Source organism: Mercenaria mercenaria, chromosome 10 (genome assembly GCF_021730395.1).
Source record: "Mercenaria mercenaria strain notata chromosome 10, MADL_Memer_1, whole genome shotgun sequence".
Classification (NCBI taxonomy): Eukaryota; Metazoa; Mollusca; class Bivalvia; order Venerida; family Veneridae; genus Mercenaria; species Mercenaria mercenaria.
The window spans coordinates 25928020-25948648 of NC_069370.1; the positions used below are offsets into that span (position 1 = coordinate 25928020).

Sequence of the window (20629 nt, forward strand, 5' to 3'; positions counted from 1 at the left end):
ACATTTTGTGCAAGCTTGTATCAAATCAAAGCATAAATGAAACCTCTATATGGCTGAAAGGGCCAAAATAGAAAATTTTGCCCCTTTCAGGGGCATCAACTCTAGGACCCATGAAGGAATCTAGCTGGTTTTCGAAAGGAACTGAGATCTTATTGTGACTTAAGTTGTGTGTAAGTGGGGTTAAAATCAAATAAACAAGAGGGCCATGATGGCCCTATATATCGCTCACCAGAGTTGATCTGGCCTAATGACCTAGTTTTTGATACCACATGACCAAGAGTTGAACTTGACCTAAAGATCATCAAGAGAAACACTCTGACTAAATTTCATAAAGATTTGGTTACAACTAGTCACCTCAGTGCAAGAAGTGGATAACTGCATTGATCTAAAGAAGGACTTATTGACTTCTTGCACTAAGGTGATGTTAATTATTTTATTTATAATTTTAAATTTAATTTATTATTTTACTGTAGCCTCTAGAGTGTTCACAAGCTTTTCCTTTGATTTGACCGGTGACCTAGTTTTTGACCCCACATGACCCAGATTCGAACTTGACCTATAGATTATCAACAAGAGGGTCATGATGACCCTAGATCGCTCACCAGAGTAATATGAGCTACATGTTTCAAATGTCAAACTGATGATTTTTAGAAATATTTTGGAAGATTTTCCAATGTACAATCAAGTAACCCCTGGGGCGGCGCCAATTTTACCCCAGGGGTCATGATTTGAATAAAGTTTTTAGAAGTCTACTAGGCAATGTTACATATCAAATATTTAAGATCTAGGCCTTCTGGTTTATTTTTAGAAAATTTTTGAAGATTTTCTATGTAAAATCAAGTGACCCCTGGGGCGGGGTCAATTTTGACCCCGGGGTCATGATCTGAACAAATTTTGTAGAGGTCCACTAGGCAATGCTATATGTCAAATATCTAAGCTCTAGGCATTCTGGTTTATTTTTAGAAAATTTTAAAGATTTTTCTATGTACAATCAAGTAACCCCATGGGGCTGGGTCAATTTGATCCCAGGCGTCATGATTTGAACAAATTTTGTAGAGGTCCACTAGGCAATGCTACACGTGAAATATCTAAGCTCTAGTCCTTCTGGTTTATTTTTAGATTTTTTTTAAAGATTTTATATGTAAAATCAAGTGACCCCTAAGGCGGGGTCAATTTTGACCCCAGGGTCATGATTTGAATAAATTTTGTAGAGGTCCACTAGGCAATGCTACATGTCAAATATCTAAGCCCTAGGCCTTCTAGTTTATTTTTAGAAAATTTTGAAGATTTTTCTATGTACAATCAAGTAACCCCATGGGGCGGAGTCAATTTGACCCTAGGGGTCATGATTTAAATTTTTTTGTAGAAGTCTACTAGGAAATGCTACATGTCAAATATCTAAGATCTAGGCCTTCTGGTTTATTTTTAGAAATTTTTTGAAGATTTTCTATGTAAAATCAAGTGACCCCTGGGGCTGGGTCAATTTGACATCGGGGGTCATGATTTGAATAAATTTTGCAGAGGTCCACTAGGCAATGCTACATGTGAAATATCTAAGCTCTAGGCCTCCTGGTTTATGTTTAGAAATTTTTTGAAGATTTTCCTATGTAAAATAAAGTGACCTCTGGGGTGGGGTCAATTTTGACCCAGGAGGTCATGATTCAAACAAATTTTGTAGAGGTCCACTAGGCAATGCTCCATGTCAAATATCTAAGCTCTAGGCCTTCTGGTTTATTTTTTAAAAAAATTTGAAGATTTTCCTATAGAAATCTATGTTAAATCAAGTGACCCCTGGGGCGGGGTCAATTTTGACCCCGGGGTCATGATTTGAACAATTTTAGTAGAGGTCCACTAGGCAATGCTACATGCCAAATATCTAAGTTCTAGGGCTTCCGGTTTTTGAGAAGAAGATTTTTTAAGATTTTCCTATGTAAAATCAAGTGACCCCTGGGGCGGGGTAAATTTTGACCCCGGGGTCATGATTTGAACAAAATTGGTAGAGGTCCACTAGGGAATGCTTCACACCAAATATCTAAGCTCTAGGGCTTCTGGTTTTTGAGAAGAAGATTTTTAAAGTTTTTCCTTTCGGTTGCCATGGCAACCAAAGTTCTACATGGAATTCAATTCTTTGAACAATTTTTGTAGAGCTTCACCCAAGGAACATTCCTGTGAAGTTTGGATGAAATTGGCCTAGCGGTTTATGAGGAGATGTTGTTTAAAGTAAAAGTTTACGAACGCCAGACATCGGACGCCGGACGGTGAGTGATCAAAATAGCTCACCCTGAGCCTTTGGCTCTGGTGAGCTAAAAAAAACATTCTGACTAATTCTCATGAGTTTCAAACTTAAATTGTGGTCTCTAGAGTGTTGAAAAGATTTTCCTTTCAACTGACCTAGTGATATAGGTTTTGACCCCACATGACCCAGATTCATATTTGACCTAGAAATGAATAAGACAAACATTTTGACCCAGTTTCATAAAGATTGAGTCACAAATGTGGCCTCTAAAGTGTTCACAAGCTTTTCCTTTGATTTGACCAGGTGACCTAGTTTTTGACCCCACATGACCCAGATTCAAACTTGACCTAGAAATCATCAAGCCAAACTTTCTGACTAAGTTTCATAAATATTGGGTCACAACTGTGGCCTCTAGAGTGTTCACAAGCTTTTCCTTTGATTTGACCAGGTGACCTAGTTTTTAATCCAACATGACCCAGTTTCAAACTTGACCTAGAGATCATCAAGACTAACATTCTGACCAAGTTTCATAAAGATTGGTCACAAATGTGGTCTCTAGAGTGTTCACAAGCTTTTCCATTGATCTGACCTACTGACCTAGTTTTTGACCCAACATGACCCACTTTCAAACGTGACCTAGAGATCATCAATACTAACATTCTGATCAAGTTTCATAAAGATTGGGTCAAAAATGTGGTCCCTAGAGTTTTCACAAGCTTTTCCTTTGATCTGATTTACTGACCTAGTTTTTGATCCCACATGACCCAGTTTCAAACTTGATCTAAAGATCATCAAGACTAACATTCTGACCAAGTTTCATAAAGACTGGGTCACAAATGTGGTCTCTAGCATGTTCACAAGCTTTTCCTTTGATCTGACCTACTGACCTACTTTTTGACCCCACATGACCCAGTTTCAAATTTGACCTAGAGATCATCAAGACTAACATTCTGCCGAAGTTTCATAAAGATTGGGTCAATAATGTGGTCTCTAGAGTGTTCATAAGCTTTTCCTTTGATCTGACCTACTGACCTAGTTTTTGACAAACATGACCCAGTTTAAAACTTGACCTAGAGATCATCAAGACTAACATTCTGACCAAGTTACAAAAAGATTGGGTCAAAAATGTGGTCTCTAGAGTGTTCACAAGCTTTTCCTTTGATCTAACCTACTGACCTAGTTTTTGACCACACATGACCCAGTTTCAAATGTGACCTAGAGATCACCAAGACAAACGTTCTGACCAAGTTTCATAAAACTTGGGTCAAAAATATGGTCTCTAGAGTGTTCACAAGCTTTTCCTTTGATCTGACCTACTGACCTAGTTTTTGACCCCACATGACCCAGTTTCCAACTTGACCTAGAGACCATCAAGATTAACATTCTGACCAAGTTTCATAAAGATTAGGTCTAAAATGTGATCTCTAGAGTGTTCACAAGCTTTTCCTTTGATCTGACCTACCGACCTAGTTTTTGACCCAACATGACCCAGTTTCAAACTTGACCTAAAGATCATCAAGACTAACATTCTGACCAAGTTTCATAAAGACTGGGTCACAAATGTGGTCTCTAGCATGTTCACAAGCTTTTCCTTGGATCTGATCTACTGACCTAGTTTTTGACCCAACATGACCCAGTTTCGAACTTGACCTAAAGATCATCAAGACTCACATTCTGACCAAGTTTCATAAAGACTGGGTCACAAATGTGGTCTCTAGCATGTTCACAAGCTTTTCCTTGCGCCTGACCTACTGACCTAGTTTTTGACCCCACATGACCCAGTTTCAAACTTGACCTATAGATCATCAAGGATTAACATTCTGACCATTTCATAAAAAGAATGGGTAAAAAATGTTGTCTCTAGATTGTTCACAAGCTTTTTTCCTTTAATCTGACCTACTGACCTAGTTTCTGACCCAACATGACCAAGTTTTGAACTTGACCTAGAGATCATTAAGACTAACATTCTTACCAGTTTCATAAAGATTGGGTCACAAATGTGGTCTCTAGAGTGTTCACAAGCTTTTCATTTGATCTGACCTACTGACCTAGTTTTTGACCCAACATGACCCAGTTTCGAAACTTGACCCAGAGATCATCAAGACTAACATTCTGACCAAGTTGAACAAATTCTGTAGAGGTCCACTAGGCAATGCTACATGTCAAAGATTTCCCTATGTACAATCAAGTAACCCCTGGGCCTGGGTCAATTTGACCCTGGGGGTCAAGATTTGAACAAATTTTATAGAGGTCCACTAGCCAATGCTACATGTCAAATATCTAAGCTCTAGGTCTTCTGGTTTATTTTTAGAAAAGTTTGAAGGTTTTTCTATGTACAATTAAGTTACCCCATGGGGCGGGGTCAATTTGACCCCGGGGTTCATGATTTGAATAAATTTTGTAGAAGTCTACTAGGCAATGCTACATGTCAAATATCTAAGATCTAGGCATTCTGGTTTATTTTTAGAATTTTTTTGAAGATTTTCTATGTAAAATCAAGTGACCCCTGGGGCAGGGTAAATTTTGATCCAGGGGGTCATAATTTGAACAAATTTTGTAGAGGTCCACTAGGCAATGCTACATGTCAAATATCTAAGCTCTAGGCCTTCTGGTTTATTTTTAGAAAATTTTGAAGATTTTTCTATGTACAATCAAGTAACCCCATGGGGCGGGGTCAATTTGACCCCAGGGGTCATGATTTGAATAAATTTTGTAGAAGTCCACTAGGCAATGCTACATGTCAAATATCTAAGTTCTAGGCATTCTGGTTTACTTTTTACAAAAATTTTGAAGATTTTCCTATGTAAAATCAAGTGACCCCTGGGGCGGGGTCAATTTTGACCCCAGAGGTCATGATTTGAACAAATTCTGTAGAGGTCCACTAGGCAATGCTACATGTCAAATATCTAAGCTCTAGGACTTCTGGTTTTATAATTTTTTTTAATTTTTTTGAAGATTTTCCTATAGAAATCTATGTAAAATCAAGTGACCCCTGGGGCGGGGTCATGATTTGAACAACTTTAGTAGAGGTCCACTAGGCAATGCTACATGTCAAATATCTAAGCTCTAGGGCTTCTGGTTTTTGAGGAGAAGATTTTTTAGTATTTTCCTATGTAAAATCAAGTGACCCCTGGGGCCGGGTCAATTTTGACCCCAGGGTCATGATTTAAAAACAAGAGGACCATGATGGTCCTGAATCGCTCACCTCTTCTTTTTTCTATTATTTGACATAGTAACCTAGTTTATGAGCTAATGTGACCCAGTTTTGAACTTGACCTAGATATTATCAAGATAAAAATTCTGACTAATTTTCATGAAAATAAATTGAAATTTATGGTCTCTAGAGAGGTCACAAGGTTTTTCTATTATTTGACCTATGGACCTAGTTTTCAAAGGTACGTGACCCTGTTTTGAACTTTACCTAGATATCATCAAGGTGAACATTCTCACTAATTTTCATGAAGATCTCATGAAAAATATGGCCTCTAGAGAGGTCACTAGGTTTTTCTATTTTTATATCTACTGGCCTAGTTTTTGACCGCACGTGACCCGAAACTAACCTGGATATCATCAAGGTGAAGATACAGATCAATTTTCATGAAGATCCATTGAAAAATATGGCCTCTAGAGAGGTCAAAAGATTTTTCTAATTTTAGACCTACTGACCATGTTTTTTACTGCAGTTGACCCAGTTTCAAACTAGACCTAGATATCATCAAGATGAACATTCAGACCAACTTTCATACAGATCCCATGAAAAGTATGGCCTCTAGAGAGGTCACAAGGTTTTTTTATTATTTGACCTACTGACCTAGTTTTTTAGTGACCCAGTTTCAAACTTGACCTAGATATCATCAAGGTGAACATTCTGACCAATTTTCATGAAGATCCATTCAAGGGTATGGCTTCTATAGAGGTCACAAGGTTTTTCTATTTCAAGACCTACTGACCTAGTTTTTGATCGCAGTTGACCCAGTTTCAAATTTGACCTAAATATCATCAAGATAAACATTCAGACCAACTTTCATACAGATCCCATGAAAAATATGGCCTCTAGAGAGGTCACAAGGTTTTTTCATTATTTGACCTACTGACCTACTTTTTGATGGCACATGACCCACTTTCGAACTTGACCTAGATATCATCAATATGAACATTCTGACCAATTTTTATGGAGATCCATTCACAAGTATGGCCTCTAGAGAGGTCACAAGGTTTTTCTATTTTTAGACCTACTGACCTACTTTTTGACCGCACATGACCTTGTTTCAAACTTGACCTAGATATCATCAAGATGAACATTCAGACCAACTTTCATACAGATCCCATGAAAAATATGGCCTTTAGAGAGGTCACAAGGTTTTTTTTATTATTTGACCTACTGACCTAGTTTTTGAAGGCACATGACCCCCTTTCGAACTTGACCTAAATATCATCAAGATGAACATTCAGACCAACTTTCATACAGATCCCATGAAAAATATGGCCTTTAGAGAGGTCACAAGGTTTTTTTTATTATTTGACCTACTGACCTAGTTTTTGAAGGCACATGACCCACTTTCGAACTTGACTTAAATATCAGACCAACTTTCATACAGATCCCATGAAAAATATGGCCTCTAGAGAGGTCACAAGGTTTTTCTATTATTTGACCTACTGACCTAGTTTTTGACGGCACGTGACCCACTTTCGAACTTGACCTAGATATCATCAAGGTGAACATTCTGACCAATTTTCATGAAGATCTCATGAAATATATGGCCTCTAGAGAGGTCACAAGGTTTTTTCTATTTTTAGACCTACTGAACTAGTTTTTGACTGCACGTGACCCAGTTTCGAAACTGACCTAGATATCATCAAGATGAACATTCAGACCAACTTTCATACAGATCCCATGAAAAATATGGCCTCTAGAGAGGTCACAAGGTTTTTCTATTATTTGACCTACTGACCTAGTTTTTGATGGCACGTGACCCAGTTTCGAACTTGACCTAGATATCATCAAGGTGTACGTTCTGACCGATTTTCATGAAGATCTTGTGAAATATATGGCCTCTAGAGAGGTCACAAAGTTTTTCTATTTTTAGACCTACTGTCCTAGTTTTTGAAGGCACGTGACCCAGTTTCGAACTTGTCTTAGATATCATCAAAGTGAACATTCTGACCAATTTTCATGAAGATCCATTGAAAATTATGGCCTCTAGAGTAGTCACAAGGTTTTTCTTTTTTTAGACCTACTGACCTACTTTTTGGCCGCATGTGACCCAGTTTCGAACTTGACCTAGAATTTACCAAGATGAACATTCTGACCCATTTTCATAAAGATCCCATGAAAACTGTGACCTCTAGAGATGTCACAAGGAAAAGTTTACGCACGGACAACGGACGCTGCGCGATCACAAAAGCTCACCTTGTCACTTCGTGACAGGTGAGCTAAAAATTGGTAGAAGTCCACTAGGGAATGCTTCACACCAAATATCTAAGCTCTAGGTCTTCTGGTTTTTGAGTAGAAGATTTTTAAAGTTTTTCCTTTCGGTTGCCATGGCAACCAGAGTTCTGCATGGAATTCAATTCTTTGAATAATTTTTGTAGAGCTTCATCCAAGGAACAATCCTGTGAAGTTTGGATGAAACTGGCCTAGCGGTTTATGAGGAGATGTCGTTTAAAGTAAAAGTTTACGGACGGACAACGGACACCGGACGGTGACTGATCAGAATAGCTCACCCTGAGCCTTTGGCTCTGGTGAGCTAAAAATTAATAAATTATTATCCAATTCAAAACCATGAAACAAACATGATGAGATTCATCCTTTTTCAGTTCATAAAAATGTTCAGCAAATTTTAACAAGAGCTGTCCGTAAGACAGCGCGCTCGACTTTTCTCAGTGATTGACTCTGAATTAGAGCTTTGCCAGTAAAAAAAATTCTATGTTAAAAAGGGACATAACTCTGTCAAAATTCAAATCAGAGTTATGGGAATTGTGTCTCCTGGTGTAGACTTTGATAGTAAGTAACTATTTTGGGTTTCAAGTCAAAAGCTTTAACAGTAACAGAGATATTTGACTTTTAACAAAAAATTCTAAGTTAAAAAGGGGCATAATTCTGTCAAAATTTAAATCAGAGTTATGGATATTGTTTTTCCTGGTGTAGACTTTGATGGTAAATAAGTATTTTAAGTTTGAAGTCAAAAGCTTTGACAGTATCAGAGATATTTGACTTTATCAAAAACTTTAACCAAAATTCTCAGTTAAAAAGGGGCATAATTCTGTCAATATTCAAACCAGAGTTATGGAAATTGTGTCTTTTGGTGCAGACTTTGATTGTATATAACTATTTTGAGTTTCAAGTCAAAAGCTTTAATAGTAACAGAGATATTTGACGTTATCAAATTTAAAAAAAAAAATCTAAGTTAAAAAGGGGCATTATTCTGTCAAAATTCAAAGCAGAGTTATGGGGATTGTTTTTTCTGGTGTAGACTTTCATGGTAAATAAGTATTTTAAGTTTCAAGTCAATAGCTTTGATAGTAACAGAGATATTTGACTTTATCAAAAACTTTAACCAAAAATTCTAAGTTAAAAAGGGGCATTATTCTGTCAAAATTCAAAATCAAGTTATGGGGATTGTTTCTCCTGGTGTAGACTTTGATAGTAAATAACTATTTTAAGTTTCAAGTCAATAGCTTTGATAGTAACAGAGATATTTGAATTGATCAAAAACTTTAACCAATGGCGACGCCGATGTTGGGGCGAGTGCAGCAGCTCTACTTTTTCTTCGAGCTAAAAATGTTATAACTATAAAAATACATGTTTTTCAATATTACTTACATCAATATGATTATCACAGCAAAGCACAGATTTACAGGTTTGACAGACTAAACTAAGAGAAAATATCACTTGACTGTCAGCACTCATAATATCATAGGTGGGCAAACAACATGTTCTCCTGAAATATAAAGCAGAAAACTTATAATAAAGAGTGAACAGTAAAAATAAAAGGCAAACAACATGTTCTCTCAAATATTTCACAGAAAATTGACTGTCAACACTCATAATAATGGACAAACAGTTTTCAAAATAATGAGGCAAAAGTGTGACATAAGGGTTGAAATTTCAAATCTTATTCCTAATGTGGTCACCTATTTTATATGATATCAAATACTTCAAATTACAAGGAAACAAGTGAATGAAGTATTGCCATGCAATACAAAGTCCCCAACTGGAAGGCGCCTAATTTTACAGTAACAACAAAGGGAAATTAATCCTAGACAGGAGGGTCATGATGACCCTGAATCGCTCACCTGAGTAATATGAGCCACATGTTTAACCCTTTTCCAATCATATCGCCCCAATCCGCCCTTATCGCTTATCCAATGAAACGCCTCAATCCGCCCGTGCTGTCTACAAACGATTCGCCTGAAACCGCCCGGATAATGCACTGTTTAATATTTGTCTTTTTCCGATTGAAAACGACGAAAACTTATTGGTTTAAAAGTTTAAATCGGTTAGGAAAGTTCATTTTACGATCATGCCAGAGTCTTGCTTTCAAAACGTTACTATTTATACAGCAAATTTTGGAAATCCCCAACTCATTTTCAGAAAATAAAATTGTACATGTACCAAAATGGTGGATAGCGATAGAGATTTCGGACAATTTTGTCACGACGATATTTTCGAAATTCTACGTCGGGATCCAGATTCAGATGTGAATATTAGTGATATTTGGTCGGAGAAATTATCAAGGGACTCCGATACGTCTGAAATAGTAGAATTATACTCGTGACAAATAGAAAATAACTCGGAATGTGACACCCCTTTGGAAGACCTACGACCGTTGATGAATTATTGAAATCTGACTCGAATATTTCATCGAGGTATGTTAGGACTTTATTCGTGATGGCGAACAAAATTTTACTGAAATATCAAATAGATTTTACAATTTTTTTGACACAAAGTTCGATTCATTTTTTTTAATGATTGCTGAAGAAACCAAATTTTTTATGGTACTGGTACAAGGCAAGAAAATCATTATAAACAACAACAGTTTTACTGAAGGGATGATGATGTTTGGGAGGCTCAGGGAAAAACAACAGCAAATGAAATATGGACTTTCTTCTTTGGTTATGATAATCGTCAGAAAACGTAACATTATGTGAAATATTTCTGGAGCTCCGATGACCGACTTTGAGTAGAGGGTTTTACCAAAACATACCTATTCAACGTTGGTGTAAGTTGAAAAATCATCTCAAATAACCGTGATCAGCCTGATCCAGCTGATAATATCGTGACAGGTTATTCAAAGTCTGGCCACTTATACACCTTTATAACAGAAATTTCAAGAGTGATATTACCCATCCAAGTCGTAATCTGTCAGTTGATGAAGCAGTGATTGGTTTCAAAGGCCGGTTTTTGCTGAAACAGTAAATACCTAACAAGCCGACAAAATGGGGACTCAAATCACAAATGTCAGCAGACTCTATTTATTCATTTATTAAATTTTATTTATCTATTTATTTATCATAGTTTTCGTTCAGGCAATCTCATAGCTTTTCAAAGAAACATTTGGTCAGGTGTCAAATTGAACTACTTGCATATGAATAAAATCTGTATTAATTTTGTTGATCTTTTTTTTAATTTAATAGAAAGTACAAAAAAACAAGTGAATGAAGTATTGCCATGCAATACAAAGTCCCCTACTGGAAGGCACCTAATTTTCTCTACTGCAGTATAACATAATGAACTGATATCTGTCAATGATATATAAACAATATTGTACTACATATACAATATCTTATAACAACACACTTGGATTAAAATGTGCATATATAAAAACCCACAGTTGTTTTCATATTGAATTTTTTTGGCTGATTATAAAAATGTTATCATGTAAGTTATTTATAGTAACAACAAAGGGAAATTAATATTTAAAAAAAAAAAAAAAAAAAAAAAAATCTATATAATATAAGTCCACAAGAAACTCTTTACCAGGTAGAGATAGGTCAAAATACACCTAAAAATTGGATGTAACATGCATGCTGTACCACAGAAAAGTGGTCTCGATTTTTCTCTACCGCCAGTAATAAAAAAAAAACAATAAAATCTATTTATAGTAACAACAAGAGATCACAGAGTGATCTTGGCGCCCACCAATGTGCCATTTTTGGGTATTCCAAATTTCAAGACTTATTGACTAGCTCAAGGTCAAATTTCATTTCTGTACACAACACTGTGCATATGGTCCAAATTCGAAAGCTGTAGCTTGAGAAATGTGAAAGTAGGTCACTAGGTCAATGTCAAGGTCAAAGTTTGTTTCGGTACACAATCCTATGCATGTGGTCTAAATTTGAAGCCTGTAGCTACAGAAATGTGAAAGTAGGTCACTAGGTCAATCTTAAGGTCAAAGTTCATTTCGGTATACAAAACTATGCAAGTGGTCCAAATTTGAAGGCTGTAGCTTGAGAAATGTAAAAGTAGGTCACTAGGTCAAAATCAAGGTCAAATTCTATTTCGGAATACAAAACTACGCATGTGGTCCAAATTTGAAGCCTGTACCTTCAAAAATGTGAAAGTAGGTCACTAGGTCAATGTTAAGGTCAAAGTTCATTCCAGTACACAAAATTATGCATGTGGTCCAAATCTGAAGGGTATAGCTTGAGAAATGTAAAAGTAGGTCACTAGGTCAAAATCAAGGTCAAATTTTATTTTGGAATACAAAACTATGCATGTGGTCCAAATTTGAAGCCTGTACCTTAAAATTGTGAAAGTAGGTCACTAGGTCAATGTAAAGGTCAAAGTTCATTTCGGTACACAAAACTATGCAAGTGGTCCAAATTTGAAGGCTGCAGCTTGAGAAATGTAAAAGTAGGTCACTAGGTCAAAATCAAGGTCAAATTTTATTTCGGAATACAAAACTATGCATGGGGTCCAAATTTGAAGCCTGTATCTTCAAAAATGGGAAAGTAGGTCACTAGGTCAACGTGAAGGACAAAGTTTTTTTCAGTACACAAACCTATGCATGTTGTCCAAATTTGAAGGCTGCAGCTTGAGAAATGTGAAAGTAGGTCACTAGGTCAAAATCAATGTCAAATTTCATTTTGAAACACGGAACTATGCATATGGTCCAAATTTGACGCCTGTACCTTCAAAAATGTGAAAGTAGGTCACTAGGTCAAAATCAAGGTCAAAGTTTTTCCAGTGCACAAAACTATGCATGTGGTCCAAATTTGAAGGCTGTAGCTACAGAAATGTGAAAGTAGGTCACTAGGTCAAAATCAAGGTCAACTCATGTCAAGGTTCATCTTGCCACTTAAAAATATACATGTGGTCCAAATTTGAATGTTGTAGTTTTTGGCAAGAACATTTTAAAAGCTTTTCCCTATGTAAGTCTATATGAACCATGTGACCCCCGGGGCAGGGCCATTTTTGACCCTAGGGGGATAATTTGAACAAACTTGGTAGAGAACCACTAGATGATGCTACATTACAAGTATCAAAGCCTTAGGCTTTGTGGTTTGGACAAGAAGATTTTCAAAGTTTTTCCTTATATAAGTCTATGTAAACCATATGACCCCCAGGGCGGGGCCATTTTTGACCCTAGGGGTATAATTTGAACAATCTTAGTAGAAGACTACTAGATGATGTCACATACAAAATAGCAAAGCCCTAGGCCCTGTGGTTTTGGACAAGAGGTTATTCAAAGTTTTTCCCTATATAAGTCTATATAAACCATGTGACCTCCAGGGCGGGGCCATATTTGACCCCAGAGAAATAATTTGAATCATCTTGGTAGAAGACCACTAGATAATGCTTTAAACCAAATATCAAAGCCCTAGGCTCTGTAGTTTTGGACAAGAAGGTTTTCAAAGTTTTTCCCTATATAAATCTATGTAAAATATAGAAATAAACAGAGGGCCATAACTCACTCATAAATTGTTGGACCAGTCTGATTTTCAGGGGGACACAACTAGGGTACCAACACATCATTCTGACAAAGTTTGGTCAAAATCCCCCCAGTAGTTTCTGAGGAGATGCGATAACGAGAAATTGTTAACGGACGGACGGACGGACGGACGGAATGACGGACGGACGGACCACGGACGCAGAGTGATTTTAATAGCCCACCATCTGATGATGGTGGGCTAACAAAGGGACGTAATTCTTAAAACAAGGGTGCCTCATGGTGGTGAACATTTGTTCCAAGTTACATCAAAATCCCTCCATGCATGAAGAAGAAATGTTCCGTACAAAGTCATTCTTGAATTTGACCTTTGACCTCTAAATATGACCTTGACCTTAGACCTAGGGACCTGGTTCTTGCGCACGACAAGTTGTCTCATCCAGGGGAATATTTGTGCCAACTGATATCTAAATCCTGCTTTGCATGACAAAGTTATAGATCGGACAGGAAAAAAATCCTCTTGACCTTTGATCTCAGTGTGACCTTGACCTTTAAGCTAGGGTACTGGGTGTTGCGCATGACACGTCGTCTCATCATGGGAAACATTTGTGCCAAGTAATATTAAAATCCTTTCATGGATGGCACAGTTATGGACGGGACAGGAAAAAAACTCTGTTGACCTTTGACCCCCAATTGTGACCTTGACCTTTGAGCTAGGGGTCCGGGATTTGCGCATGACACTTCGTCTCATCATGGGGAACACTTGTGCTGAGTGATATTAAAATCCCTTAATGAATGTCAGAGTTATGAACCGGACACGAAACAGACCCTGTTCATGCTATGTTAACATTTGACTGCTTAGTGTGACCTTGACCTTTGAGCTAAGGGTCTGAAAGTTGTGCATGACACATCGTCTTATTATGAGGTACATTTCTGCCAAGTAATATTAAAATCCCTTCATAGATGGGAGAGTTATGGACCGGACAGGAAAAAAGCCTTGTTGACCTTTGACCTCCAATTGTGACCTTGACCTTTAAGCTAGGGGTCCAGGTTTTGCGCATGACACGTCGTCTCCTCATGGGGAACATTTGTGCCAGGTAATATTAAAATCTCTTCATGGATGGGAGAGTTATGGACCGGACAGGAAAAAAGCCCTGTTGACCTTTGACCTCCAATTGTGACCTTGACCTTTGAGCTAGGGGTCCGGGATTTGCGCATGACATATCATCTCATCATGGGGAACATTTGTGCCAAGTAATACTAAAATCCCTTCAAGGATGGAAGAGTTGTGGACCGGACAGGAAAAAAGCCCTGTTGACCTTTGACCTCCAATTGTGACCTTGACCTTTGAGCTAGGGGTCCGGGTTTTGCGCATGACACGTCGTCTCATCATGGGGAACATTTGTGCCAAATAATATTAAAATCCCTTCATGGATGACAGAGTTATGGACCAGACACGAAATTGCGGACGGACAGACAGACGGACGGACGGACGGACGGAATGACGGAAAAGTGCATTCCTATAGTCCCCGAAACTGGTTTTCAACCAGTAGGGGACTAATAAAACAGTAAACAAATCAAGGAAGTGTTAAATGTAAATATCAATGGGAGGTATTGTTTAGTCATGTATATAGACAAATATTTCAACTATGATATATATAATACAATTTCATTTACAGTATATAGTATATATTTTATGTGTTTATATATAATTATGAATGTATTGCAAGTTTGTACATAATCAGAATTTAATTGTGCATAAATAATGTCAGTGTAAGATGTGATAAAATGGAAAATAAAGCAATAAAAAAGGAATTTATATCAGAGGAAATCAGCAAATATCAACTAAGTGTCAATGACTGGAAATTATCAGTGTTAATTGAGTGGGGATTAAATAGACATACTCCCTACTAAGATCTTAGCAAGTGTCATCTACTGTAAATTTATTTAATTATCTCCCATCCTGTGCATGTGTTGTTATGTTTTTTGCATGGCCTTTGTTACTTTGAATAGTTTAAAGTGAAACACCCCCTCATTTTTATGTGAATAACTGGCAAAATATTATCATAGGCAAATATCTCTGTTCAGACAGGCTTATCAGATCACACAGATCTATGTTCCCAGTAGGTATAGGTTTCCGGTGGAGTACTGATTGGAAAAGGGTTAAAATGTCAAACTGATGCTAAAATATTACAATGTAGGTCAGTAGGTCATATTCATGGTCACTGAAAGTCAGTTTTAAGATCAGAGAGCAAAACTGTACATGTCATCCAAATTTCAAGGCTGTATCTTAAAGAACAATAAAGTAGGTCAGTAGGTTAAGGTCACAGTCAGGTGATCCTTAATCATTTGGGGTCATCAGGTAATTATATTAAAACAGTCTAGGAAATATGATCTGATAATTTTTTAAGTATTTATTCCTATATAACTCGTATATCAAGTGACCCTCAGGGCGGGTCCTCTTTTCACCCCAGTGGAATAATTTGAACAATCTTGTTAGACATCCACTAGGCAATGCTACATAACAAATATCAAAGGCCTAGGCCTTGATCTTTCAGATAAGAAGATTTCTTTTTCCCTGTATAAGTCTATGTTAAACTTGGGACCCCCAGGGCAGGGCCTCTTTTCACCCCAGGGGCATAATTTGAACAATTTTGGTAGAGGACCTCAAGGCAATGCTACATACCAAATATCAAAAGCCTAAGTCTTCTGATTTTAGGCAAGAAGATTTTTAAAGTTTTTCCCTATATAAGTCTATGATAAACTTAGGACCCCCACTGTCCCAGGGGTATAATTTGAACAATTTTGGTAGAGGACCTCAAGGCAATGCAGCATACCAAATATCAAAAGCCTAGGCCTTGCAGTTTCAGACAAGAAGATTCTTAAAGTTTTTTCTATATAAGTCTATGTAAAAATTGAGAACCTGCGGGGCAGGGCCTCTTTTCACCCCAGGGGCATAATTTGAACAATTTTGGCAGAGGACCATAAGGCAATGCTACATAACAAATATCAAAAGCCTATGCCTTGCAGTTTAAGGCAAGACGATTTTAAAAGTTTTTTCCAAAATAAGTCTATGTAAAACTTGTGACCCCCGGGGTGGGGCCTCATTTTACCCCAGGGGCACAATTTGAACAACCTTCATAGAGAACCATTAGATGATGTCACATGCCAAATATTAAGGCTCTACGCCTTGCGGTTTTGGAAAAGAAGATTTTTTAAGTTTTTCCTTTTGGTTGCCATGGCAACCAGAGTTCTGCATGGAATTCAATTCTTTGAACAATTTTGAAAGGGCCACCCAAGGATCATTCCTGTGAAGTTTGGTGTAATTCTGCCCAGTGGTTTTCAAGAAGAAGATTTTTTTGGAAAATGTTGACAGATGCACGACGGACGACGGACAATGAGCGGTCACAAAAGCTCACCATGAAAAACCCTATTGACCTCTGACCTTCAACTGTGACCTTGACCTTTGAGCTAGATGTACGGGTTTTGCACATGACACCTCGTCTCATCATAGGAAATATTTGTGCCAAGTAATATTAAAATCCTTTAATGAATGACAGAGTTGTGGACGGGGCACGAAACACCCTGTTCATGCCATGTAAACATTTGACTGCCAAGTATGACCTTGGCCTTTGAGCTAGGGGTCTGAAAGTTGTGCATGGCACATCGTCTTAATATGAGGTACAATAAGATTGTGCTAAGTAATATCAAAATCCCTTCATGGAGTGCAGAGTTATGGACCGGATAGGAAACAAGAGGGTCATGATGACCTTGGATCGCTCACCTGATAATATGAGCTACATGTTTCAAATGTCAAACTGATGCTAAGATATTAAGAAAGTCAGTAGGTCATATTCATGGTAAATGAAAGTCAGTTTTAAGATCGGTTTGCAAAACTGTGCATGTCATCCAAATCTCAAGGCTGTATCTTAAACAAGAGGGCCATGATGGCCCTATATCGCTCACCTGTTATCATTGCACTTAAGGACAAGTCTTCAAGGTCAAAAGATCATAATAGAAATCAATCAAAAGAATTATGAGAAAATATAGTTGAAATTTTCTTTAAGTAACTTTAAAAACAAGATTTGAAAACTTTTTGTAGAGGTCCACTAGGCAATGCTACATGTCAAATATCTAAGCTCTTCTGGTTTATTTTTAGAAAATTTTGAAGATTTTTCTATGTACAATCAAGTAACCCCATGGGGCAGGGTCAATTTGACCCCAGGGGTCATGATTTGAATAAACTTTGTAAAAGTCTAATAGGCAATGCTACATGTCAAATATCTAAGATCTAGGCCTTCTGGTTTATTTTTAGAATTTTTTTTTAAGATTTTCCTATGTAAAATCAGGTGACCCCTAGGGCGGAGTCAATTTTGACCCCGGGGGACAAGGTTTGAACAAATTTTGTAGAGGTCCACTAGGCAATGCTACATGTCAAATATCTAGTCTCTAGGCCTTCTAGTTTATTTTTAGAAAATTTTTGAAGATTTTCCTATGTAAAATCAAGTGACCCCTGGGGCTGGGTCAATTTTGACCCAGGGGGTCATGATATGAACAAATTTTGTAGAGGTCCACTAGGCAATGCTACATGTGAAATATCTAAGCTCTAGGCCTTCTGGTTTATTTTTAGAAAACTTTTGAAGATTTTCCTATGTAAAGTCAAGTGACCCCTAGGGCGGGGTCAATTTTGACCCCCGGGTCATAATTTGAACAACTTTAGTAGAGGTCCAATAGGCAATGCTACATGTCAAATATCTAAGCTCTAGGGCTTCTGGTTTTTGAGAAGAAGATTTTTTTAAATATTTCCTATGTAAAATCAAGTGACCCCTGGGATGGGGTCAATTTTGACACCGGGGGCCATGATTTGAACAAATTTTGTAGAGGTCCACTAGGCAATGCTACATGTGAAATATCTAAGCTCTAGGCCTTCTGGTTTATTTTTAGAAATTTTTTGAAGATTTTCCTATGTAAAATCAAGTGACCCCTGGGGCGGGATCAATTTTGACCCCGGGGTCATGATTTGAACAATTTTAGTAGAGGTCCACTAGGCAATGCTAGATGTCAAATATCTAAGCTCTAAGGCTTCTGGTTTTTGAGAAGAAGATTTTTTAAGATTTTCTTATGTAAAATCAAGTGACCCCTGGGGCGGGGTCAATTTTGACCCCGGGGTCATGATTTGAACAAAATTGGTAGAGGTCCACTAGGCAATGCTTCACACCAAATATCTAAGCTCTAGGGCTTCTGGTTTTTGAGAAGAAGATTTTTAAAGTTTTTCCTTTCGGTTGCCATGGCAACCAGTGTTCTGCATGGAATTCAATTCTTTGAACAATTTTGAAAGGGGGCCATCCAAGGAACATCCCTGTGAAGTTTCATCAAAATTGGCCTGTTGGTTTAGGAGGAGATGTTGTTTAAAGGAAAGTGTGGACGGACGTACAACGGACGGACGTACAACGGACGGACGTACAACGGACGGACGGACGGACAGACGCCGGACGGTGAGCGATCACAATACCTCACCCTGAGCACTTTGTGCTCAGGTGAGCTAAAAACAAGAAAGTATGTCAGCAGGTAAAGGTCACAGTCAAGTGACATCATATTACTTGGGGTCATCAGGTAATTATAACTAAACAGTCTAGGAAATAGGATCAGATAATTTTTTAAGTATTTTTCCTATATAGCTCATATAATAACTAAGTGACCCCGGGCTGGGCCTCTTTTCTCCCCGGGGGCATAATTTGAACAATTTTAGTAGTGGACTACTAGGCAATGCATCATACCAAATATCAAAAGCCTATGCCTTGCAGTTTCAGGCAAGAAGATTTTTAAAAAAAATTATGTATAAGTCTGTGTAAAACTTGGGACCCCCTGGTTGGGGCCTCTTTTCATCCCAGGATAATAATTTGAACAATCTTGGTAGAGGACCACAAGGCAATGCTACATACTTAATATCAAAGGCCTAGGTCTTGTGGTTTCAGACAAGAAGATTTTTAAAGTCTTTTACTATATAAGTTTACGTAAAACTTGGGACCCCGGGGGATAATTTGAACAATCTTGGTAGAGGACCACTAGATGATGCTACAAACCAGATATCAAAGCCCTAGGCCATATGGTTTTGTACAAGAAGATTTTCAAAGTTTTTCCCTATGTAAGTCTATATAAACCATGTGACACCCGTGGCGGGGCCATATTTGATCGTAGGGGGATAATTTGAACAATCTTGGTAGAGGACCACTAGATGATGCTACATACCAGATATCAAAGCCCTAGGCCTTGTGGTTTTGGACAAGAAGATTTTTTAAGTTTTTCCTTTCAGTTGCCATGGCAACCAGAGTTCTGCATGGAATTCAATTCTTTGAATAAGTTTTAAAGGGGGCCACCCAAGGATCATTCCTGTGAAGTTTGGTGTAATTCTGCCCAGTGGTTTTCAAGAAGAAGATTTTTTTAGAAAATGTTGATGGTCACACAACACATGTGTAACAAAAATGTGTGGGGCAATAAGTTTTTCTATAGATATGCACAGATATTAAATTCTAGTGTATTATCATTATTTGTACTGAATAAAGTTCAACAAGAGTGTTCACACGGTACGCAGATGCGATAATAGTCACATGTTACATAAAGAAATAGTGTGTAAATTCGTATTTACGGCCAAAGTGAAACTGGACACGAAAATTATAGGTTTGTTGTAAGGAAAAATTTAATCCTGTATACTAATATTTGCGGAAAGGTGGCTTCCAGGAGTATAGCAAAAATAAATTGGGTGTGAATATTAATTGGTTACAGTATATGATACCGTATAACGGGTACTTTTTACTTGATGCTTTTGATGATTTTTTGGAAAATTTTAAGATGTACAATCAAGTAACTCCTGGGGCGGGGCCAATTTTACCCCGGGGGTCATAATTTGAACAAAGTTTGTAGAAATCTACTAGGCAATATTACATATAAAATATCTAAGATCTAAGCCTTCTGGTTTATTTTAAGCAAATTTATGAAGATTTCCCTATGTACAATCAAGTAAACCCTGGGGCTGGGTCAATTTGACCCTCGGGGGGGGGGGGGGGGGGGGGGGGGGGCGGGGGGTCAAGATTTGAACAAGTTTTGTAGAGGTCCACTAGGCAATGCTACATGTCAAATATATAACCTCTAGGCCTTCTGGTTTATGTTTAGAAAATTTTGAAGATTTTTCTATGTACAATCAAGTAACCCCATTAGGCGGGGTCAATTTGATCCCGGGGGTCATGATTTGAATAAATTTTGTAGAAGTCTATCAGGCAATGCTACATGTCAAATATCTAAGATCTAGGCCTTCTGATTTATTTTTAGAAATTTTTTGAAGATTTTCTATGTAAAATCAAGTGACCCCTGGGGTAGGGCCAATTCTGACCCCGGGGGGTCATGATTTGAAATTTTTTTGTAGAGGTCCACTAGGCAATGCTACATGTCATATATCTAAGCTCTAGGCCTTCTTCTGGTTTATTTTTAGAAAATTTTGAAGATT

At 37.6% G+C, this 20629-nt stretch overlaps 1 protein-coding gene across 2 annotated transcripts in view; it reads right to left on the reverse strand.

Annotated features, from left to right (window-relative positions):
• LOC123559596 (phospholipid scramblase 3-like) overlaps positions 1-20629 on the reverse strand; it is a 68870-nt gene that overhangs the window by 17860 nt on the left and 30381 nt on the right. For both annotated transcript variants that reach the window (XM_045351556.2, XM_045351555.2), the window contains exon 5: positions 9060-9177. In XM_045351556.2, coding sequence (XP_045207491.2) covers positions 9060-9177 — 118 coding nt within the window. The remainder of the gene's footprint in view (positions 1-9059; positions 9178-20629) is intronic.